Source organism: Oncorhynchus clarkii, chromosome 30, assembly GCF_045791955.1.
Source record: "Oncorhynchus clarkii lewisi isolate Uvic-CL-2024 chromosome 30, UVic_Ocla_1.0, whole genome shotgun sequence".
Taxonomy (NCBI): Eukaryota; Metazoa; Chordata; class Actinopteri; order Salmoniformes; family Salmonidae; genus Oncorhynchus; species Oncorhynchus clarkii.
This window is the reverse complement of record NC_092176.1, coordinates 41,915,154-41,940,925: the sequence shown is the minus strand read 5'-3', so window position 1 is coordinate 41,940,925 and position 25,772 is coordinate 41,915,154. Positions and strand designations below refer to the sequence as shown.

Here is a 25,772-nt window from a genome sequence, read left to right as displayed (position 1 = left end):
GTACCTGGTAACATAATAATCACCCATCAGTACCTGGTAACAGAATAATCACCCATCAGTACCTGGTAACAGAATAATCACCCATCAGTACCTGGTAACAGAATAATCACCCATCAGTACCTGGTAACAGAATAATCACCCATCAGTACCTGGTAACAGAATAATCACCCATCAGTACCTGGTAACAGAATAATCACCCATCAGTACCTGGTAACAGAATAATCACACAACACAGGATGGTTAAGTAAATATAAATGTCTGAAATAACTATTTAAAAAAATATATATTTCACCTTTATTTAACCAGGTAGGCTAGTTGAGAACACCTTTATTTAACCAGGTAGGCCAGTTGAGAACACCTTTATTTAACCAGGTAGGCCAGTTGAGAACACCTTTATTTAACCAGGTAGGCCAGTTGAGAACACCTTTATTTAACCAGGTAGGCCAGTTGAGAACACCTTTATTTAACCAGGTAGGCTAGTTGAGAACACCTTTATTTAACCAGGTAGGCTAGTTGAGAACACCTTTATTTAACCAGGTAGGCTAGTTGAGAACACCTTTATTTAACCAGGTAGGCTAGTTGAGAACACCTTTATTTAACCAGGTAGGCTAGTTGAGAACACCTTTATTTAACCAGGTAGGCTAGTTGAGAACACCTTTATTTAACCAGGTAGGCTAGTTGAGAACACCTTTATTTAACCAGGTAGGCTAGTTGAGAACACCTTTATTTAACCAGGTAGGCTAGTTGAGAACACCTTTATTTAACCAGGTAGGCCAGTTGAGAACACCTTTATTTAACCAGGTAGGCTAGTTGAGAACACCTTTATTTAACCAGGTAGGCCAGTTGAGAACAAGTTCTCATTTGCAACTGCGACCTGGCCAAGATAAAGCATAGCAGTGTGAACAGACAACAACACAGAGTTACACATGGAGTAAACAATTAACAAGTCAATAACACAGTAGAAAAAAGAGTCTATATACATTGTGTGCAAAAGGCATGAGGAGGTAGGCGAATAATTACAATTTTGCAGATTAACGCTGGAGTGATAAATGATCAGATGGTCATGTACAGGTAGAGATACTGGTGTGCAAAAGAGCAGAAAAGTAAATAAATAAAAACAGTATGGGGATGAGGTAGGTAAAATCGGGTGGGCTATTTACCGATAGACTATGTACAGCTGCAGCGATCGGTTAGCTGCTCAGATAGCAGATGTTTGAAGTTGGTGAGGGAGATGAAAGTCTTCAACTTGAGCGATTTTTGCAATTCGTTCCAGTCACAGGCAGCAGAGAACTGGAACGAAAGGCGGCCAAATGAGGTGTTGGCTTTAGGGATGATCAGTGAGATACACCTGCTGGAGCGCGTGTTACGGGTGGGTGTTGCCATCGTGACCAGTGAACTGAGATAAGGCGGAGCTTTACCTAGCATGGACTTGTAGATGACCTGGAACCAGTGGGTCTGGCGACGAATATGTAGCGAGGGCCAGCCGACTAGAGCATACAGGTCGCAGTGGTGGGTGGTATAAGGTGCTTTAGTAACAAAACGGATGGCACTGTGATAAACTGCATCCAGTTTGCTGAGTAGAGTGTTGGAAGCAATTTTGTAGATGACATCGCCGAAGTCGAGGATCGGTAGGATAGTCAGTTTTACTAGGGTAAGTTTGGCAGCGTGAGGGCTGCGGAATAGAAAGCCGACTCTAGATTTGATTTTCGATTGGAGATGTTTGATATGAGTCTGGAAGGAGAGCTTACAGTCTAGCCAGACACCTAGGTACTTATAGATGTCCACATATTCAAGGTCGGAACCATCCAGGGTGGTGATACTAGTCAGGTGTGCGGGTGCAGTCAGCGAACGGTTGAAAAGCATGCATTTGGTTTTGCTAGCGTTTAAGAGCAGTTGGAGGCCACGGAAGGAGTGTTGTATGGCATTGAAGCTTGTTTGGAGGTTAGATAGCACAGTGTCCAAGGACGGGCCGGAAGTATACAGAATGGTGTCGTCTGCGTAGAGGTGGATCAGGGAATCGCTCGCAGCAAGAGCAACATCATTGATATATACAGAGAAAAGAGTCGGCCCGAGAATTGAACCCTGTGGCACCCCCATAGAGACTGCCAGAGGACCGGACACATTGCCCTCCGATTTGACACACTGAACTCCGTCTGAAAAGTAGTTGGTGAACCAGCCAAGGCAGTCATCAGAAAAACCGAGGCTACTGAGTCTGCCGATAAGAATATGGTGATTGACAGAGTCGAAAGCCTTGGCCAGGTCGATGAAGACGGCTGCACACTACTGTCTTTTATCGATGGCGGTTATGATATCGTTTAGTACCTTGAGCGTGGCTGAGGTGCACCCGTGACTAACGTTTACACGTGGGAGTAATGATTCATAAATGATGAGTGGTGTACTGTTTGTAAATGCCTTATAAAAGGTTTATAAACACCTTATGAATGGTTTATGAACACCTTATGAATGGTTTATGAACGGACCTTTTAAATGAGGTGTTCTCCACTTCAGCCCTGCACTCAAACATTGCACTATGCAGTGCACTAACGTGGGCTCTGGTCTAAAGTAGTGCACTAACGTGGGCTCTGGTCTAAAGTAGTGCACTAACGTGGGCTCTGGTCTAAAGTAGTGCACTAACGTGGGCTCTGGTCTAAAGTAGTGCACTAACGTGGGCTCTGGTCTAAAGTAGTGCACTAACGTGGGCTCTGGTCTAAAGTAGTGCACTAACGTGGGCTCTGGTCTAAAGTAGTGCACTAACGTGGGCTCTGGTCTAAAGTAGTGCACTAACGTGGGCTCTGGTCTAAAGTAGTGCACTAACGTGGGCTCTGGTCTAAAGTAGTGCACTAACGTGGGCTCTGGTCTAAAGTAGTGCACTAACGTGGGCTCTGGTCTAAAGTAGTGCACTAACGTGGGCTCTGGTCTAAAGTAGTGCACTAACGTGGGCTCTGGTCTAAAGTAGTGCACTAACGTGGGCTCTGGTCTAAAGTAGTGCACTAACGTGGGCTCTGGTCTAAAGTAGTGCACTAACGTGGGCTCTGGTCTAAAGTAGTGCACTAACGTGGGCTCTGGTCTAAAGTAGTGCACTAACGTGGGCTCTGGTCTAAAGTAGTGCACTAACGTGGGCTCTGGTCTAAAGTAGTGCACTAACGTGGGCTCTGGTCTAAAGTAGTGCACTAACGTGGGCTCTGGTCTATAGTAGTGCACTAACGTGGGCTCTGGTCTATAGTAGTGCACTAACGTGGGCTCTGGTCTATAGTAGTGCACTAACGTGGGCTCTGGTCTAAAGTAGTGCACTAACGTGGGCTCTGGTCTAAAGTAGTGCACTAACGTGGGCTCTGGTCTAAAGTAGTGCACTAACGTGGGCTCTGGTCTAAAGTAGTGCACTAACGTGGGCTCTGGTCTAAAGTAGTGCACTAACGTGGGCTCTGGTCTAAAGTAGTGCACTAACGTGGGCTCTGGTCTATAGTAGTGCAGTAACGTGGGCTCTGGTCTATAGTAGTGCACTAACGTGGGCTCTGGTCTATAGTAGTGCACTAACGTGGGCTCTGGTCTAAAGTAGTGCACTAACGTGGGCTCTGGTCTAAAGTAGTGCACTAACGTGGGCTCTGGTCTAAAGTAGTGCACTATATAGGGAATAGGGCTCTGATCAACAGTAGTGCACTATATAGGGAAAAGGGCTCTGGTCTAAAGTAGTGCACTATATAGGGAATAGGGCTCTGGTCTATAGTAGTGCACTATATAGGGAATAGGGTTCTGGTCTATAGTAGTGCACTATATAGGGAATAGGGCTCTGGTCTATAGTAGTGCACTATATAGGGAATAGGGCTCTGGTCTATAGTAGTGCACTATATAGGGAATAGGGCTCTGGTCTATAGTAGTGCACTATATAGGGAATAGGGCTCTGGTCTATAGTAGTGCACTATATAGGGAATAGGGCTCTGGTCTATAGTAGTGCACTATATAGGGAATAGGGCTCTGGTCTATAGTAGTGCACTATATAGGGAATAGGGCTCTGGTCTATAGTAGTGCACTATATAGGGAATAGGGCTCTGGTCTATAGTAGTGCACTATATAGGGAATAGGGCTCTGGTCTATAGTAGTGCACTATATAGGGAATAGGGCTCTGGTCTATAGTAGTGCACTATATAGGGAATAGGGCTCTGGTCTATAGTAGTGCACTAAATAGGGAATAGGGCTCTGGTCTATAGTAGTGCACTATATAGGGAATAGGGCTCTGGTCAACAGTAGTGCACTAACGTGGGCTCTGGTCTAAAGTAGTGCACTATATAGGGAATAGGGCTCTGGTCAACAGTAGTGCACTATATAGGGAAAAGGGCTCTGGTCTAAAGTAGTGCACTTTATAGGGAATAGGGCTCTGGTCAACAGTAGTGCACTATATAGGGAAAAGGGCTCTGGTCTAAAGTAGTGCACTATATAGGGAATAGGGTTCTGGTCTATAGTAGTGCACTATATAGGGAATAGGGCTCTGGTCTATAGTAGTGCACTATATAGGGAATAGGGCTCTGGTCAACAGTAGTGCACTAACGTGGGCTCTGGTCTAATGTAGTGCACTATATAGGGAATAGGGCTCTGGTCTAATGTAGTGCACTATATTTGGAATAGGGCTCTGGTCTAAAGTAATGCACTATATAGGGAATAGGGCTCTGGTCTAATGTAGTGCACTATATAGGGAATAGGGCTCTGGTCTAATGTAGTGCACTATATTTGGAATAGGGCTCTGGTCTAAAGTAATGCACTATATAGGGCTCTGGTCTAAAGTAGTGCACTATATAGGGAATAGGGCTCTGGTCTAATGTAGTGCACTATATAGGGAATAGGGCTCTGGTCTATAGTAGTGCACTATATAGGGAATAGGGCTCTGGTCTATAGTAGTACACTATATAGGGAATAGGGCTCTGGTCTATAGTAGTGCACTATATAGGGAATAGGGTCTATAGTAGTGTACTACATAGTGATTAGGGTCTATAGTAGTTTACTACATAGTGAATAGGGTCTGTAGTAGGTTTTCACAAGCATTTCGCTACACTCGCATTAACATCTGCTAACCATGTGTATGTGACAAATAAAATTTGATTTGATTTGATTTAGTAGTGTACTAAATAGTGAATAGGGTCTATAGTAGTGCACTATATAGGGAATAGGGTCTATAGTAGTGCACTACATAGGGAATAGGGCTCTGGTCTATAGTAGTGTACTATATAGGGAATAGGGTCTATAGTAGTGTACTATATAGGGAATAGGGTCTATAGTAGTGTACTATGTAGGGAATAGGGCTCTGGTCTATAGTAGTGTACTATATAGGGAATAGGGTCTATAGTAGTGCACTACATAGGGAATAGGGCTCTGGTCTATAGTAGTGTACTATATAGGGAATAGGGTCTATAGTAGTGTACTATGTAGGGAATAGGGTCTATAGTAGTGTACTATGTAGGGAATAGGGTCTATAGTAGTGTACTATATAGGGAATAGGGTCTATAGTAGTGTACTATATAGGGAATATGGTCTATAGTAGTGTACTATGTAGGGAATAGGGTCTATAGTAGTGCACTACATAGGGAATAGGGTCTATAGTAGTGCACTACATAGGGAATAGGGTCTATAGTAGTGTACTACATAGGGAATAGGGTCTATAGTAGTGCACTACATAGGGAATAGGGTCTATAGTAGTGCACTATATAGGGAATAGGGTCTATAGTAGTGTACTACACATGGAATAGGGTCTATAGTAGTGCACTATATAGGGAATAGGGTCTATAGTAGTGCACTATATAGGGAATAGGGTCTATAGTAGTGCACTATATAGGGAATAGGGTCTATAGTGGTGCACTATATAGGGAATAGGGTCTATAGTAGTGCACTATATAAGGAATAGGGTCTATAGTAGTGCACTACATAGGGAATAGGGCTCTGGTCTATAGTAGTGTACTATATAGGGAATAGGGTCTATAGTAGTGTACTACATAGGGAATAGGGTCTATAGTAGTGCACTATATAGGGAATAGGGTATATAGTAGTGTACTATATAGGGAATAGGGTCTATAGTAGTGTACTATATAGGGAATAAGGTCTATAGTAGTGTACTATGTAGGGAATATGGCTCTGGTCTATAGTAGTGTACTATATAGGGAATAGGGTCTATAGTAGTGCACTATATAGGGAATAGGGCTCTGGTCTATAGTAGTGCACTATATAGGGAATAGGGCTCTGGTCTATAGTAGTGCACTATATAGGGAATAGGGTTCTGGTCTATAGTAGTGCACTATATAGGGAATAGGGCTCTGGTCTATAGTAGTGTACTACATAGGGAATAGGGTCTATAGTAGTGCACTACATAGGGAATAGGGTCTATAGTAGTGCACTATATAAGGAATAGGGTCTATAGTAGTGCACTACATAGGGAATAGGGCTCTGGTCTATAGTAGTGTACTACATAGGGAATAGGGTCTATAGTAGTGCACTACATAGGGAATAGGGTCTATAGTAGTGCACTATATAGGGAATAGGGTCTATAGTAGTGTACTACACATGGAATAGGGTCTATAGTAGTGCACTATATAGGGAATAGGGTCTATAGTAGTGTATTATATAGGGAATAGGGTCTATAGTAGTGCACTATATAGGGAATAGGGTCTATAGTAGTGCACTATATAGGGAATAGGGTCTATAGTAGTGCACTATATAGGGAATAGGGTCTATAGTGGTGCACTATATAGGGAATAGGGTCTATAGTAGTGCACTATATAAGGAATAGGGTCTATAGTAGTGCACTACATAGGGAATAGGGCTCTGGTCTATAGTAGTGTACTATATAGGGAATAGGGTCTATAGTAGTGTACTACATAGGGAATAGGGTCTATAGTAGTGCACTATATAGGGAATAGGGTATATAGTAGTGTACTATATAGGGAATAGGGTCTATAGTAGTGTACTATATAGGGAATAAGGTCTATAGTAGTGTACTATGTAGGGAATATGGCTCTGGTCTATAGTAGTGTACTATATAGGGAATAGGGTCTATAGTAGTGCACTATATAGGGAATAGGGCTCTGGTCTATAGTAGTGCACTATATAGGGAATAGGGCTCTGGTCTATAGTAGTGCACTATATAGGGAATAGGGTTCTGGTCTATAGTAGTGCACTATATAGGGAATAGGGTGCCATAGGGCTTTGGTCTATAGTAGTGCACTATATAGGGAATAGGGTTCTGGTCTATAGTAGTGCACTATATAGGGAATAGGGCTCTGGTATATAGTAGTGCACTATATAGGGAATAGGGCTCTGGTCTATAGTAGTGTACTACATAGGGAATAGGGTCTATAGTAGTGCACTATATAGGGAATAGGGTCTATAGTAGTGTATTACATAGGGAATAGGGCTCTGGTCTATAGTAGTGTACTATATAGGGAATAGGGTCTATAGTAGTGTACTATATAGGGAATAGGGTCTATAGTAGTGCACTATATAGGGAATAGGGTCTATAGTAGTGCACTACATAGGGAATAGGGTCTATAGTAGTGTACTATATAGGGAATAGGGTCTATAGTAGTGTACTACATAGGGAATAGGGTCTATAGTAGTGCACTACATAGGGAATAGGGTATAATTTCAGCTGCTTCATACTTGCATAACACTAGAACCGAAACGCAGGTGACTTTTGATGCTGAGCACTTACTGTGTGTGTGTGTGTGTGTGTGTGCGTGTGCCCGTGTAGGTACACTACCCTGTCTTATCGAGCTCCAGAGATGATTAACGTGTATGCAGGGAAGGCCATTACCACCAAGGCTGATATATGGGTAAGTGGTTGTGGTGTTTGTACGGAACCCTTAGGGGTGTGTGTGTACATACGCGGAGGTGTGTGTGGACTCTAGCCAGTCAGTAACAGAAGAGCTTGAGTTGTGTGTGTGTGTGTCGTGAATGTACCCAGCATGGCCAAAACTGTGGACACCCCTTCAAATTCTCGGATTCTAATATATCAGCCACACCAGTTGCTGACAGGTGTATAAAATACAGCACACCACCATGCAATCTCCATAGACAAACAACATTGACAAGTAGAATGTCTTTACTGAAGAGCTCAGTGACTTTTCAACGTGGCGTTCCTAACTGCCTCTGGAAGTGACATCAGCGCAGGAACTGTTCGTCGGGAGCTTCAGGAAATGGGTTTCCGTGGCCGAGCAGCCGCACACAAAACTAAGATCACCATGTGCAATGCCAATCGTCGTCTGGAGTGGTGTAAAAGCTCGCCGCCATTGGACTCTGGAGCAGTGGAAACGCTTTCTCTGGAGTGATGAATCACGCTTCACCACCTGGCAAGTCCGATGGACGAATCTGGGTTTGGGGTGGGGGGGGGGGGGATTATAGGTGTGGAAAAACTGAATGGAGAAATACACTGTCTTCATTTGTCTGACAGAGGTAACAGCAGTCCATGTTATATAACATAACTTGTATTGTAATATGGTTTAATATCATATATCATGTTGTACAAGCTGTGTTTCTTCTGTTTCAGGCGCTTGGTTGGTTGTTGTACAAGCTGTGTTTCTGTGTTTCAGGCTCTTGGTTGCTTGTTGTACAAGCTGTGTTTCTTCTGTTTCAGGCGCTTGGTTGGTTGTTGTACAAGCTGTGTTTCAGGCTCTTGGTTGCTTGTTGTACAAGCTGTGTTTCTTGTGTTTCAGGCTCTTGGTTGCTTGTTGTACAAGCTGTGTTTCTTCTGTTTCTGGCGCTTGGTTGGTTGTTGTACAAGCTGTGTTTCTGTGTTTCAGGCTCTTGGTTGCTTGTTGTACAAGCTGTGTTTCTGTGTTTCAGGCTCTTGGTTGCTTGTTGTACAAGCTGTGTTTCTTCTGTTTCTGGCGCTTGGTTGGTTGTTGTACAAGCTGTGTTTCTGTGTTTCAGGCTCTTGGTTGCTTGTTGTACAAGCTGTGTTTCTTCTCGCTCCCGTTCGGGGAGAGTCAAGTCGCCATATGTGATGGAACCTTTGTCGTTCCCGACAATTCCAAATTCTCCTTCAAGCTGCACTGCTTAATCCGTAAGTCCATCTGCCTTGTTCCTCAGTAACACACCAACCACAAAGCTGTCAATACATATAACAATTAAACCACATTGAACATTGTCATGTGAATATTTCTGATGCGTAAACATTTAACAGGCCAGTTAATTTGCCCAATCAAACTACCATTCATTGTTTACACACCCACTGTAGGCCTTTAATATAAATATTATCCAATAGCGCCTCCTTGTGGTCAAACGTGAGATGGACATTTCATGCATTGTACCAGGGTGAAAAATGTATTATAGAGAGGTAATACTAGTATTTTCATACACATTTCAATTCACTTATTTATATTTTAAACCTGTGTAAAGTGTACATGCCTTCTCTTAAGGAAAGTGGGGATTCTCTGATATGTCTGCGATACTATTAAGTAATGTGTGTTAAACTATAGGATATATTAATATATCTCCAGGATATATTAAACTATACGTCCCCTCTTCTCCAGCATATATTAAACTATACCACCCCTCTTCTCCAGGATATAGTAAACTATATGTCCCCTCTTCTCCAGGATATAGTAAACTATACGTCCCCTCTTCTCCAGGATATATTAAACTATACGTCCCCTCTTCTCCAGGATATAGTAAACTATACGTCCCCTCTTCTCCAGGATATAGTAAACTATATGTCCCCTCTTCTCCAGGATATAGTAAACTATACGTCCCCTCTTCTCCAGGATATAGTAAACTATATGTCCCCTCTTCTCCAGGATATATTAAACTATACGTCCCCTCTTCTCCAGGATATAGTAAACTATATGTCCCCTCTTCTCCAGGATATAGTAAACTATATGTCCCCTCTTCTCCAGGATATAGTAAACTATATGTCCCCTCTACTCCAGGATATATTAAACTATATGTCCCCTCTACTCCAGGATATAGTAAACTATATGTCCCCTCTTCTCCAGGATATAGTAAACTATATGTCCCCTCTTCTCCAGGATATATTAAACTATATGTCCCCTCTTCTCCAGGATATATTAAACTATACGTCCCCTCTTCTCCAGGATATATTAAACTATACGTCCCCTCTTCTCCAGGATATAGTAAACTATATGTCCCCTCTTCTCCAGGATATATTAAACTATACGTCCCCTCTTCTCCAGGATATAGTAAACTATACCAACCCTCTTCTCCAGGATATAGTAAACTATACGTCCCCTCTTCTCCAGGATATATTAAACTATACGTCCCCTCTTCTCCAGGATATATTAAACTATATGTCCCCTCTTCTCCAGGATATATTAAACTATACGTCCCCTCTTCTCCAGGATATATTAAACTATACGTCCCCTCTTCTCCAGGATATAGTAAACTATACGTCCCCTCTTCTCCAGGATATAGTAAACTATATGTCCCCTCTTCTCCAGGATATATTAAACTATACCAACCCTCTTCTCCAGGATATAGTAAACTATACGTCCCCTCTTCTCCAGGATATAGTAAACTATATGTCCCCTCTACTCCAGGATATATTAAACTATATGTCCCCTCTTCTCCAGGATATAGTAAACTATATGTCCCCTCTACTCCAGGATATATTAAACTATATGTCCCCTCTTCTCCAGGATATATTAAACTATACGTCCCCTCTTCTCCAGGATATATTAAACTATACCAACCCTCTTCTCCAGGATATAGTAAACTATACGTCCCCTCTTCTCCAGGATATAGTAAACTATACGTCCCCTCTTCTCCAGGATATATTAAACTATACGTCCCCTCTTCTCCAGGATATATTAAACTATATGTCCCCTCTTCTCCAGGATATATTAAACTATATGTCCCCTCTTCTCCAGGATATATTAAACTATACGTCCCCTCTTCTCCAGGATATATTAAACTATACGTCCCCTCTTCTCCAGGATATATTAAACTATACGTCCCCTCTTCTCCAGGATATATTAAACTATATGTCCCCTCTTCTCCAGGATATAGTAAACTATACGTCCCCTTTTCTCCAGGATATATTAAACTATACCACCCCTCTTCTCCAGGATATAGTAAACTATACCAACCCTCTTCTCCAGGATATATTAAACTATACCACCCCTCTTCTCCATGATATATTAAACTATACGTCCCCTCTTCTCCAGGATATATTAAACTATACGTCCCCTCTTCTCCAGGATATATTAAACTATACGTCCCCTCTTCTCCAGGATATAGTAAACTATACGTCCCCTCTTCTCCAGGATATATTAAACTATACCACCCCTCTTCTCCAGGATATAGTAAACTATACGTCCCCTCTTCTCCAGGATATATTAAACTATACCACCCCTCTTCTCCAGGATATAGTAAACTATACCAACCCTCTTCTCCAGGATATATTAAACTATACCACCCCTCTTCTCCAGGATATAGTAAACTATACGTCCCCTCTTCTCCAGGATATAGTAAACTATTCGTCCCCTCTTCTCCAGGATATAGTAAACTATACGTCCCCTCTTCTCCAGGATATAGTAAACTATACCACCCCTCTTCTCCAGGATATAGTAAACTATATGTCCCCTCTACTCCAGGATATATTAAACTATATGTCCCCTCTTCTCCAGGATATAGTAAACTATACGTCCCCTCTTCTCCAGGATATAGTAAACTATATGTCCCCTCTTCTCCAGGATATATTAAACTATACGTCCCCTCTTCTCCAGGATATAGTAAACTATATTTCCCCTCTTCTCCAGGATATATTAAACTATATGTCCCCTCTACTCCCATGTCTCCTCCAGGATACATTAAACTATATGTCCCCTCTTCTCCAGGATATAGTAAACTATATGTCCCCTCTACTCCAGGATATATTAAACTATACGTCCCCTCTTCTCCAGGATATAGTAAACTATATGTCCCCTCTTCTCCAGGATATAGTAAACTATATGTCCCCTCTTCTCCAGGATATAGTAAACTATATGTCCCCTCTTCTCCAGGATATATTAAACTATATGTCCCCTCTACTCCAGGATATATTAAACTATATGTCCCCTCTACTCCAGGATACATTAAACTATGTCCTCTCTACTCCCATGTCTCCTCCTTCAGGATACATTAAACTATACGTCCTCTCTACTCCAGGATACATTAAACTATATTTCCCCTCTTCTCCAGGATATAGTAAACTATATTTCCCCTCTTCTCCAGGATATATTAAACTATATGTCCCCTCTACTCCCATGTCTCCTCCAGGATATATTAAACTATATGTCCCCTCTACTCCAGGATGCATTAAACTATATGTCCCCTCTACTCCCATGTCTCCTCCAGGATATATTAAACTATATGTCCCCTCTACTCCAGGATACATTAAACTATATGTCCCCTCTACTCCCATGTCTCCTCCAGGATACATTAAACTATATGTCCCCTCTACTCCAGGATACATTAAACTATATGTCCCCTCTACTCCAGGATACATTAAACTATATGTCCTCTCTCCCATGTCTCCTCCAGGATATATGCTTGAGCCTGACCATGAGAAGAGACCAGACATCTATCAAGTCTCCTACTTTGCCTTCAAGTTAGCTGGAAAGGAGTGTCCAGTGCCAAATCTCTTTGTAAGTTGCTGTTCATTGATTGTGACAGATGTGTTTTGTATTATAAGTGAAATGAAGACCCGTGTCTGGAGAAGTTGGGTGTCTATATACCCAGCAACAGTGACGGTTGTATTGGGCCCCTCTGCAGAGCTCCCCTCTCCCCACGTCACTCCCTGAGCCACTCACAGCCAGCGAGGTTGCTGCTAGGAAGAGCATGACGAAAGCCAGGTACAGCCACATTGCGTTTACTTGATAGCCACCTACACAAATAGCTAGCTAGAACAAAGTGTTAATAAGAAATGAATTTAAAAAGATTAAAAGCAATACAAATAAGTTCTCCCTTCACTGTGCTGTGGATATTTGTGAAAGAATACGAGTCGGGTCTCTTTTTTTTTGTAAAATACGTTTTTTTATCTGCCAATGAGAATGTATAAATAAACGTTAATAATGAAGTTTTTCCACTGTTCTGGTTGTTCCCCTACTACTCCAGAATCACAGAGTCCGCGGGCCCGACGGCAACTTCCATCGCTCCGAGACAGAGACCCAAGGCTGCCAACAGTAATGTGATACCCATCCCTGTAGCCAACACAGCTGTCACCCCTATAGCCGTGCCCGCCGCCGCCACGCCCGCCGCCGCCACGCCCACCGCCGCCACGCCCATCGCCGCCACGCCCATCACCCCTACAGCTGTGCCTTCTGTAGCCGTCAGCAATGGGCAGAAAGGTGAGAAAGCAAAAATACTGTGTTTGTTTATCCGCCAACGTGCCCCTGAGTGAGACTCTGAACCCCCTGAGTGAGACTCTGAACCCCCTGAGTGAGACTCTGAACCCCCTGAGTGAGACTCTGAACCCCCTGAGTGAGACTCTGAACCCCCTGAGTGAGACTCTGAACCCCCTGAGCGAGACTCTGAACCCCCTGAGCGAGACTCTGAACCTCCTGAGCGGCTATCCCCCAAGGGGCACTGCTCCGTGGCGGACCCTGTGCATCTCAACGGGTTTATCTGAGAGGGTTTGTATAGGCAGAAGACACATTCTCACTAAATAGACAACGAACGATCTCCTCTTGTATCACAGCTCCAACACCTGGTAACAGCCAGCCGGTTGCTCCACAGCCCCAGACAGCCAACAGGGTCCTCCAACAGCTGCAGCCTGGAGACCTGCGTCTGCAACAACATCTCCATCCTGTCCATCCACAGCAGCTCCAATACCTTCAGGTACTGCTGAGAAACCCTCACGCTGTCTGACACCAGGGGTTATATTAAGGTTCTACTGAGAAACCCTCACGCTGTCTGACACCAGGGTTATATTAAGGTTCTACTGATAAACCCTCACGCTGTCTGACACCAGGGTTATATTAAGGTTCTACTGAGAAACCCTCACGCTGTCTGACACCAGGGGTTATATTAAGGTTCTACTGATAAACCCTCACGCTGTCTGACACCAGGGGTTATATTAAGGTTCTACTGATAAACCCTCACGCTGTCTGACACCAGGGGTTATATTAAGGTACTGCTGATAAACCCTCACGCTGTCTGACACCAGGGTTATATTAAGGTTCTACTGATAAACCCTCACGATGTCTGACACCAGGGGTTATATTAAGGTACTGCTGATAAACCCTCACGCTGTCTGACACCAGGGTTATATTAAGGTTCTACTGATAAACCCTCACGCTGTCTGACACCAGGGTTATATTAAGGTTCTACTGATAAACCCTCACGCTGTCTGACACCAGGGGTTATATTAAGGTACTGCTGAGAAACCCTCACGCTGTCTGACACCAGGGGTTATATTAAGGTTCTACTGATAAACCCTCACGCTGTCTGACACCAGGGTTATATTAAGGTTCTACTGAGAAACCCTAACGCTGTCTGACACCAGGGTTATATTAAGGTTCTACTGATAAACCCTCACGCTGTCTGACACCAGGGTTATATTAAGGTTCTACTGATAAACCCTCCCGCTGTCTGACACCAGGGGTTATATTAAGGTACTGCTGATAAACCCTCACGCTGTCTGACACCAGGGGTTATATTAAGGTTCTACTGATAAACCCTCACGCTGTCTGACACCAGGGTTATATTAAGGTTTTACTGATAAACCCTCACGCTGTCTGACACCAGGGGTTATATTAAGGTACTGCTGAGAAACCCTCACGCTGTCTGACACCAGGGGTTATATTAAGGTTCTACTGATAAACCCTCACGCTGTCTGACACCAGGGGTTATATTAAGGTTCTACTGAGAAACCCTCACGCTGTCTGACACCAGGGGTTATATTAAGGTTCTACTGATAAACCCTCACGCTGTCTGACACCAGGGGGTATATTAAGGTTCTACTGAGAAACCCTCACGCTGTCTGACACCAGGGTTATATTAAGCGAGGCACACTTTAGCAAAACCAAAATCAGTGTTGTCAACTCAGCAAAAAATAAACATCCTCTCACTGTCAACTGTGTTTATTTTCAGCAATCTTAACATGTGTAAATATTTGTATGAACAACAAGATTCAACAACTGAGACATAAACTGAACAAGTTCCACAGACATGTGACTAACAGAAATGGAATAATGTGTCCCTGAACAAAGGGAGGGTCAAAATCAAAAGTAACAGTCAGTATCTGGTGTGGCCACCAGCTGCATTAAGTACTACAGTGCATCTCCTCCTAATGGACTGCACCAGATTTGCCAGTTCTTGCTGTGAGATGTTACCCCACTCTTCCACCAAGGCACCTGCAAGTTCCCAGACATTTCTGGGGGGAATGGCCCTAGCCCTCACCCTCCAATCCAACAGGTCCCAGACATGCTCAATGGGATTGAGATCTGGGCTCTTCGCTGGCCATGGCAGAACACTGACATTCCTGTCTTGCAGGAAATCACGCACAGAACGAGCAGTATGGCTGGTGGCATTGTCATGCTGGAGTGTATCTCAGGATGAGCCTGCAGGAAGGGTACCACATGAGGGAGGAGGATGTCTCCCCTGTAACGCACAGCGTTGAGATTACCTGCAATGACAACAAGCTCAGTCCGATGATGCTGTGACACACCGACCCAGACCATGACTGAGCACTGACGGAGGGATTGTGCGTTCCTGGTGTAACCAGGGCAGTTGTTGGTGCCATCCTGTACCTGTCCCACAGGTGTGGTGTTCGGATGTACCGATCCTGTGCAGGTGTTGTTACACGTGGTCTGCCACTGCGAGGACGATAAGCTGTCCGTCATGTCTCACTGTAGCACTGTCTTAGGTGTCTTACAGTATGGACATTGCAATTTATTGCCCTGGCCACATCTCGCAGTCCTCATGCCTCCTTGCAGCATGCCTAAGGCACGTCCACACAGATGAGCAGGGACCCTGGGCATCTTTCTTTTGGTGTTTTTCAGAGTCAGTAGAAAGGCCTCTTTAGTGTCCTAGGTTTTCATAACTGTGACCTTTAATTGCCTACTGTCTGTGAGCTGTTAGTGTCTAAACGACCGTTCCACAGGTGCATGTTCATTAATTGTTTATGGTTCATTGAACAATCATGGGAAACAAATATCAATCTAAGATGGTCTGTAAATAATCGATATCAATCTAAGATGGTCTGTAAATAATCTATATCAATCTAAGATGGTCTGTAAATAATCGATAGCAATCTAAGATGGTCTGTAAATAATCGATATCAATCTAAGATGGTCTGTAAATAATCGATATCAATCTAAGATGGTCTGTAAATAATCTATATCAATCTAAGATGGTCTGTAAATAATCGATAGCAATCTAAGATGGTCTGTAAATAATCGATAGCAATCTAAGATGGTCTGTAAATAATCGATATCAATCTAAGATGGTCTGTAAATAATCGATATCAATCCCTAACCAGAAACCGTGGATTGATGGCAGCATTCGTGTGTAACTGAAAGCGCGAACCACTGCTTTTAATCAGGGCAAGGTGTCTGGTAACATGACCGAATACAAACAGTGCAGCTATTCTCTCCGCAAGGCTATCAAACAAGCTAAGCGTCAGTACAGAGACAAAGTAGAATCTCAATTCAACGGCTCAGACACAAGAGGCATGTGGCAGGGTCTACAGTCAATCACGGACTACAGGAAAAAATCCAGCCCAGTCACGGACCAGGATGTCCTGCTCCCAGGCAGACTAAATAACTTTTTTGCCCGCTTTGAGGACAATACAGTGCCACTGACACGGCCTGCAACGAAAACTTGCGGTCTCTCCTTCACTGCAGCCGAGGTGAGTAAGACATTTAAACGTGTTAACCCTCGCAAGGCTGCAGGCCCAGACGGCATCCCCAGCCGCGCCCTCAGAGCATGCGCAGACCAGCTGGCCGGTGTGTTTACGGACATATTCAATCAATCCCTATACCAGTCTGCTGTTCCCACATGCTTCAAGAGGGCCACCATTGTTCCTGTTCCCAAGAAAGCTAAGGTAACTGAGCTAAACGACTACCGCCCCGTAGCACTCACTTCCGTCATCATGAAGTGCTTTGAGAGACTAGTCAAGGACCATATCACCTCCACCCTACCTGACACCCTAGACCCACTCCAATTTGCTTACCGCCCAAATAGGTCCACAGACGATGCAATCTCAACCACACTGCACACTGCCCTAACCCATCTGGACAAGAGGAATACCTATGTGAGAATGCTGTTCATTGACTACAGCTCGGCATTCAACACCATAGTACCCTCCAAGCTCGTCATCAAGCTCGAGACCCTGGGTCTCGACCCCGCCCTGTGCAACTGGGTACTGGACTTCCTGACGGGCCGCCCCCAGGTGGTGAGGGTAGGCAACAACATCTCCTCCCCGCTGATCCTCAACACTGGGGCCCCACAAGGGTGCGTTCTGAGCCCTCTCCTGTACTCCCTGTTCACCCACGACTGCGTGGCCACGCACGCCTCCAACTCAATCATCAAGTTTGCGGACGACACAACAGTGGTAGGCTTGATTACCAACAACGACGAGACGGCCTACAGGGAGGAGGTGAGGGCCCTCGGAGTGTGGTGTCAGGAAAATAACCTCACACTCAACGTCAACAAAACTAAGGAGATGATTGTGGACTTCAGGAAACAGCAGAGGGAACACCCCCCTATCCACATCGATGGAACAGTAGTGGAGAGGGTAGCAAGTTTTAAGTTCCTCGGCATACACATCACAGACAAACTGAATTGGTCCACTCACACAGACAGCATTGTGAAGAAGGCGCAGCAGCGCCTCTTCAACCTCAGGAGGCTGAAGAAATTCGGCTTGTCACCAAAAGCACTCACAAACTTCTACAGATGCACAATCGAGAGCATCCTGGCGGGCTGTATCACCGCCTGGTACGGCAACTGCTCCGCCCTCAACCGTAAGGCTCTCCAGAGGGTAGTGAGGTCTGCACAACGCATCACCGGGGGCAAACTACCTGCCCTCCAGGACACCTACACCACCCGATGTCACAGGAAGGCCATAAAGATCATCAAGGACATCAACCACCCGAGCCACTGCCTGTTCACCCCGCTATCATCCAGAAGGCGAGGTCAGTACAGGTGCATCAAAGCTGGGACCGAGAGACTGAAAAACAGCTTCTATCTCAAGGCTATCAGACTGTTAAACAGCCACCACTAACATTGAGTGGCTGCTGCCAACACACTGACACTGACTCAACTCCAGCCACTTTAATAATGGGAATTGATGGGAAATGATGTAAATATATCACTAGCCACTTTAAACAATGCTACCTTATATAATGTTACTTACCCTACATTATTCATCTCATATGCATACGTATATACTGTACTCTATATCATCGACTGTATCCTTATGTAATACATGTATCACTAGCCACTTTAAACTATGCCACTTTGTTTACATACTCATCTCATTTGTACATACTGTACTCGATACCATCTACTGTATCTTGCCTATGCTGCTCTGTACCATCACTCATTCATATATCCTTATGTACATATTCTTTATCCCCTTACACTGTGTACAAGACAGTAGTTTTGGAATTGTTAGTTAGATTACTTGTTATTACTGCATTGTCGGAACTAGAAGCACAAGCATTTCGCTACACTCGCATTAACATCTGCTAACCATGTGTATGTGACAAATAAAATTTGATTTGATTTGAGATGGTCTGTAAATAATCGATAGCAATCTGAGATGGTCTGTAAATAATCGATAGCAATCTGAGATGGTCTGTAAATAATCGATAGCAATCTGAGATGGTCTGTAAATAATCGATAGCAATCTGAGATGGTCTGTAAATAATCGATAGCAATCTGAGATGGTCTGCCTCTGTCCTCTCAGTACCAGCAGGCCCTTCAGCAGCAGATGATGATACAGCCCATGTATCAGCAACAACAGGCACAGGCCCAGGCACAGGCCCACTACGTAGCAATGGTAAGTCACACACACACACACACACACACACACAAGCCCACTACGCAGCCATGGTAGGTAAGAGACACACAGCTGATTTTAAATTGCATGAATGGTGAAGTCTATGTGCTTGGTGTACATATCCCGGAAAAGTTGAGTGATCTTGAAACCTTGGAGAGGGAAACACGTGTTAATTTAATTCTCTGATTAATTCTCTAGTGACATCACAGTTAACATATGTATTCCTGCTTCTACCGACTCCAGGAAAATATTTTCTCAAATCATGCGGGGGGAAAAAATTATTTCACCTTATTTGGAATGGCTAACCAGATAAAGTTAAACAAGCATATTTATATAACATACATCAGTTTGGACAGTTAAAACAATTACATATTAAGCCATGAATTAAACCTCTCTTAAAGCCCTTCCATTGGACTGAAATTTGATCTAAATCCAAACAGGTTTTCTATCAAGCTGCTAAGAGCTTAGGCCCAGCCTATGTTTAAAAATGGGCTCTTTGCCTTTTTTCAAATTAAAACCTTGGTGGTACGTTTTCGCGACTAAAGACGCCCTTCTAGCTAGCTGACCACCAATTTTCATTGCAATTTGTAATTTAAATGAGGTTTTTGGTGAGTTTTCATTAAGGTGATAGATCTATTTTTGTATATTGTAATATAAATGAGTGAATAATTTAGATGTTAGTATTACACTTATCTACTTTTTCAAAACCATAAGATTTAATCTGTAAAACAAAAATAATGAAACATTATTTGGTTACAACACTGAAAATTATGTTGGTAGAAGAAAAAACATTTTCAAGACTCTTCCGGAAGTCGCAATGAAAAGTTGACAAGCAAATCCTGTTGTTCTTACTGGAAGAAGAGACAACTATCTAGGAAACACTTCGGATCCGAGGTTGGTGTCTCTTTTTTTGAACAAAATTAAACGGATATATATCTTGTAATTGAACAAAATAGTAAGGTGGACAATAACTGCCGATTAGTACAGGACATATTTAATTTTTTTGCTAAACAGCTTATGCAAAATCTGATGGTAGTAGTATTTCCACTGAAATGTGAAACATGCTAATTGCTAACCTGTTAGCCAACATTTTTACGACACCATCAATCACAAAACATTGATGGCTTGTTCACAAGAGAACACTGTTAAAGGTAATAATACATTTCTTAAATGCTGTTGAATATGCCGATTTAATACGGGGTGCTACGATACATATTACTATTTAACTAAAGGTAACGGAGTGAGTGGAATATCTGTAAGGAGAAGCATTGCTGGAGGGGATAGCAGGGGTAGCAGGGGTAGGAGAGGGGGGGTGGTTAGTAGAGGGGGGGTGGTTAGTAGAGGGGGGGTGGTTAGTAGAGGGGGGGTGGGGTTAGTAGGGGGGGGTGGGGTTAGTAGAGGGGGGGGGGTTAGTAGAGGGGGGGGGGGGGGGTTAGTAGAGGGGGGGGTGGGGTTAGTAGAGGGGGGGGGGTGGGGTTAGTAGAGGGGGTTGGGTTAGTAGAGGGGGAGGGGTTAGAAGGGGGCAGTAGAGTGGGGGGAGGGGTTAGTAGAGGGGGAGGGGTTAGAAGGGGGCAGTAGAGTGGGGGGGGAGCAGTAGAGTGGGGGGGGAGCAGTAGAGTTGGGGGGGGGGTAGCAGTAGAGTTGGGGGGGGGGGGTAGCAGTAGAGTTGGGGGGGGGGAATAGCAGTAGAGTTGGGAGGGGAATAGCAGTAGAGTTGGGGGGGGGGGGGAATAGCAGTAGAGTTGGGGGGGGGGGAATAGCAGTAGAGTTGGGGGGGGGGGAATAGCAGTAGAGTTGGGGGGGGGGGGAATAGCAGTAGAGTTGGGGGGGGGGGAATAGCAGTAGAGTTGGGGGGGGGGATAGCAGTAGAGTTGGGGGGGGGATAGCAGTAGAGTTGGGGGGGGGATAGCAGTAGAGTTGGGGGGGGGGGATAGCAGTAGAGTTGGGGGGGGGGGAATAGCAGTAGAGTTGGGGGGGGGAATAGAAGTAGAGTTGGGGGGGGGGGGAATAGCAGTAGAGTTGGGGGGGGGGGAATAGCAGTAGAGTTGGGGGGGGGGGAATAGCAGTAGAGTTGGGGGGGGGAATAGCAGTAGAGTTGGGGGGGGGAATAGCAGTAGAGTTGGGGGGGGGAATAGCAGTAGAGTGGGGGGGACGGACGAGCAGTAGAGTTGGGGGGACGGACGAGCAGTAGGGGGGGGGGAGGACTAGCAGTAGAGTGGGGGGGAGGAATAGCAGTAGAGTGGGGGGGACGGACGAGCAGTAGAGTGGGGGGGAGGAATAGCAGTAGAGTGGGGGGGAGGAATAGCAGTAGAGTGGGTGGGGGGGTGAATAGCAGTAGAGTGGGTGGGGGGGTGAATAGCAGTAGAGTGGGTGGGGGGGTGAATAGCAGTAGAGTGAGTGGGGGGGGTGAATAGCAGTAGAGTGAGTGGGGGGGTGAATAGCAGTAGAGTTGGGTGGGGGGGTGAATAGCAGGAGAGTTGGGGGGGGGTGAATAGCAGTAGAGTGGGGGGGGGGTGAATAGCAGTAGAGTGGGGGGGGGGGGGGGGGGGGTGAATAGCAGTAGAGTGGGGGGGGGGGGGGGGGGGGGTGAATAGCAGTAGAGTGGGGGGGGGGGGGGGTGAATAGCAGTAGAGTGGGGGGGGGGGGGGGGTGAATAGCAGTAGAGTGGGGGGGGGGGGGTGAATAGCAGTAGAGTGGGGGGGGGGTGAATAGCAGTAGAGTGGGGGGGGGGGTGAATAGCAGTAGAGTGGGGGGGGGGGGTGAATAGCAGTAGAGTGGGGGGGGGGGGTGAAAAGCAGTAGAGTGGGGGGGGGGGTTGAATAGCAGTAGAGTGGGGGGGGAGCAGTAGTGGGGGGGAGCAGTAAAGTGGGGGGGGAATAGCAGTAGAGTGGGGGGGGGGAATAGCAGTAGTGGGGGGAGTGAATAGCAGTAGTGGGGGGAAAGGAATAGCAGTGGGGTGGGGGGTGAATAGCAGTAGTGGGGGGGGAGTGAATAGCAGTAGTGGGGGGGGGAGTAAATAGCAGTAGTGGGGGGGGGGAGTGAATAGCAGTAGAGGGGGGGGGGAGTGAATAGCAGTAGAGGGGGGGGGGAGTGAATAGCAGTAGAGTGGGGGGGGGTGAATAGCATTAGAGTGGGGGGGATTAGCATTAGAGTGGGGGGGGAATAGCATTAGAGTGGGGGGGAAATAGCAGTAGAGTGGGGGGGATAGTTGAGGGAGGGAGGGGGTAGAGTAGAGGGGAGAAAAAAAAACATGACTCAGCCATGTCACATCAACAACAACAGGCCCACTACTCAGCCATGTCACATCAACAACAACAGGCCCACTACTCAGCCATGTCACAACATCAACAACAGGCCCACTACTCAGCCATGTCACAACATCAACAACAGGCCCACTACTCAGCCATGTCACATCAACAACAACAGGCCCACTACTCAGCCATGTCACATCAACAACAACAGGCCCACTACTCAGCCATGTCACATCAACAACAACAGGCCCACTACTCAGCCATGTCACATCAACAACAGGCCCACTACTCAGCCATGTCACATCAACAACAACAGGCCCACTACTCAGCCATGTCACAACATCAACAACAGGCCCACTACTCAGCCATGTCACATCAACAACAACAGGCCCACTACTCAGCCATGTCACAACATCAACAACAACAGGCCCACTACTCAGCCATGTCACATCAACAACAACAGGCCCACGACTCAGCCATGTCACATCAACAACAACAACAGGCCCACGACTCAGCCATGTCACATCAACAACAGGCCCACGACTCAGCCATGTCACATCAACAACAGGCCCACGACTCAGCCATGTCACATCAACAACAGGCCCACTACTCAGCCATGTCACATCAACAAAAGGCCCACTACTCAGCCATGTCACAACATCAACAACAGGCCCACTACTCAGCCATGTCACATCAACAACAACAGGCCCACTACTCAGCCATGTCACATCAACAACAACAGGCCCACTACTCAGCCATGACACATCAACAACAACAGGCCCACTACTCAGCCATGTAACAACATCAACAACAGGCCCACTACTCAGCCACTACTCAGCCATGTAACAACATCAACAACAGGCCCACTACTCAGCCATGTAACAACATCCACAACAGGCCCACTACTCAGCCATGTAACAACATCAACAACAGGCCCACTACTCAGCCACTACTCAGCCATGTAACAACATCAACAACAGGCCCACTACTCAGCCATGTCACATCAACAACAACAGGCCCACTACTCAGCCATGTCACATCAACAACAACAGGCCCACTACTCAGCCATGTCACATCAACAACAACAGGCCCACTACTCAGCCATGTCACATCAACAACAGGCCCACTACTCAGCCATGTCACATCAACAACAACAGGCCCACTACTCAGCCATGTCACAACATCAACAACAGGCCCACTACTCAGCCATGTCACATCAACAACAACAGGCCCACTACTCAGCCATGTCACAACATCAACAACAACAGGCCCACTACTCAGCCATGTCACATCAACAACAACAGGCCCACGACTCAGCCATGTCACATCAACAACAACAACAGGCCCACGACTCAGCCATGTCACATCAACAACAGGCCCACGACTCAGCCATGTCACATCAACAACAGGCCCACGACTCAGCCATGTCACATCAACAACAACAGGCCCACTACTCAGCCATGTCACATCAACAACAGGCCCACGACTCAGCCATGTCACATCAACAACAGGCCCACTACTCAGCCATGTCACATCAACAAAAGGCCCACTACTCAGCCATGTCACAACATCAACAACAGGCCCACTACTCAGCCATGTCACATCAACAACAACAGGCCCACTACTCAGCCATGTCACATCAACAACAACAGGCCCACTACTCAGCCATGACACATCAACAACAACAGGCCCACTACTCAGCCATGTAACAACATCAACAACAGGCCCACTACTCAGCCACTACTCAGCCATGTAACAACATCAACAACAGGCCCACTACTCAGCCATGTAACAACATCCACAACAGGCCCACTACTCAGCCATGTAACAACATCAACAACAGGCCCACTACTCAGCCACTACTCAGCCATGTAACAACATCAACAACAGGCCCACTACTCAGCCATGTAACAACATCAACAACAGGCCCACTACTCAGCCATGTCACAACATCAACAACAGGCCCACTACTCAGCCATGTCACATCAACAACAACAGGCCCACTACTCAGCCATGTCACAACATCAACAACAACAGGCCCACGACTCAGCCATGTCACATCAACAACAGGCCCACGACTCAGCCATGTCACATCAACAACAGGCCCACGACTCAGCCATGTCACATCAACAACAGGCCCACGACTCAGCCATGTCACATCAACAACAGGCCCACGACTCAGCCATGTCACATCAACAACAGGCCCACTACTCAGCCATGTCACATAAACAACAGGCCCACTACTCAGCCATGTCACATCAACAACAGGCCCACGACTCAGCCATGTCACATCAACAACAGGCCCACTACTCAGCCATGTAACAACATCAACAACAGGCCCACTACTCAGCCATGTAACAACATCAACAACAGGCCCACTACTCAGCCATGTCACATCAACAACAACAGGCCCACGACTCAGCCATGTCACATCAACAACAACAGGCCCACGACTCAGCCATGTCACATCAACAACAACAGGCCCACGACTCAGCCATGTCACATCAACAACAACAGGCCCACTACTCAGCCATGTCACACCAACAACAACAGGCCCACTACTCAGCCATGTCACATCAACAACAACAGGCCCACTACTCAGCCATGTCACATCATCAACAACAGGCCCACGACTCAGCCATGTCACATCAACAACAACAGGCCCACGACTCAGCCATGTCACATCAACAACAACAGGCCCACTACTCAGCCATGTCACACCAACAACAACAGGCCCACTACTCAGCCATGTCACATCAACAACAACAGGCCCACTACTCAGCCATGTCACATCATCAACAACAGGCCCACGACTCAGCCATGTCACATCAACAACAGGCCCACTACTCAGCCACTACTCAGCCATGTCACATCAACAACAGGCCCACTACTCAGCCACTACTCAGCCACTACTCAGCCGTGGTAAGAGCTGTAGTTTAGACATATTGAACACAAATCCCGTAAGTTGCAGATGAACTGCAAGGTATACAAATAAAAGATGGGTTACCACACACTGAAACCTCCCCCAGTTTTATTTTAATGCAGCCAATAAGATATAAATGTACCTGGATGAAACTATATTGAACGCTTGACATAGCCGAGATATAACGTTCTGTAGAGGGAAGCGAAACTCTCTTGTTTAGGAGCGTAAGAACATGCACAGTGTGACAGGACGCTGGAAACAGCTGGCTATTTCATTCTGTGTCAAATGAAGCTCCTTCTCCAAACACTCACTGGCATCTCCCTCGCTGAACAGACCTCTGCCAAAACGTAAAGGGTGCAGAGCAGTGACTTCATCCTAAAAATATCCTACCGTTCATATTTACGTACCCTCTGTGTCAACCGTCGCCAACACCAGTCATCCAAATACGTACTTTAAAGGCAGAGTCAGTTTTAGCTCGTTTTCCACCCAACGGTTACCATCTGTTTTAATTTCAGCAGCAATCTGCTCCGTCCACACGGTTATCAGGGGAAGGGAGAGGAGGAGAGGAGAGGAGGGGAGAGGAAGGGAGAGGAGAGGAGGGGAGAGGAAGGGAGGGGAG

At 45.7% G+C, this 25,772-nt stretch overlaps 1 protein-coding gene across 1 annotated transcript in view; it reads left to right on the top strand.

Annotated features, from left to right (window-relative positions):
* The window catches only part of LOC139389426 (BMP-2-inducible protein kinase-like), a 100,840-nt gene that overhangs the window by 53,475 nt on the left and 21,593 nt on the right, over nucleotides 1-25,772 (top strand). Inside the window, exons 6-12 of the mRNA XM_071136172.1 lie at nucleotides 7,730-7,811; nucleotides 8,908-9,040; nucleotides 12,517-12,620; nucleotides 12,748-12,827; nucleotides 13,090-13,322; nucleotides 13,673-13,812; nucleotides 18,887-18,979. Coding sequence (XP_070992273.1) covers nucleotides 7,730-7,811; nucleotides 8,908-9,040; nucleotides 12,517-12,620; nucleotides 12,748-12,827; nucleotides 13,090-13,322; nucleotides 13,673-13,812; nucleotides 18,887-18,979 — 865 coding nt within the window. The remainder of the gene's footprint in view (nucleotides 1-7,729; nucleotides 7,812-8,907; nucleotides 9,041-12,516; nucleotides 12,621-12,747; nucleotides 12,828-13,089; nucleotides 13,323-13,672; nucleotides 13,813-18,886; nucleotides 18,980-25,772) is intronic.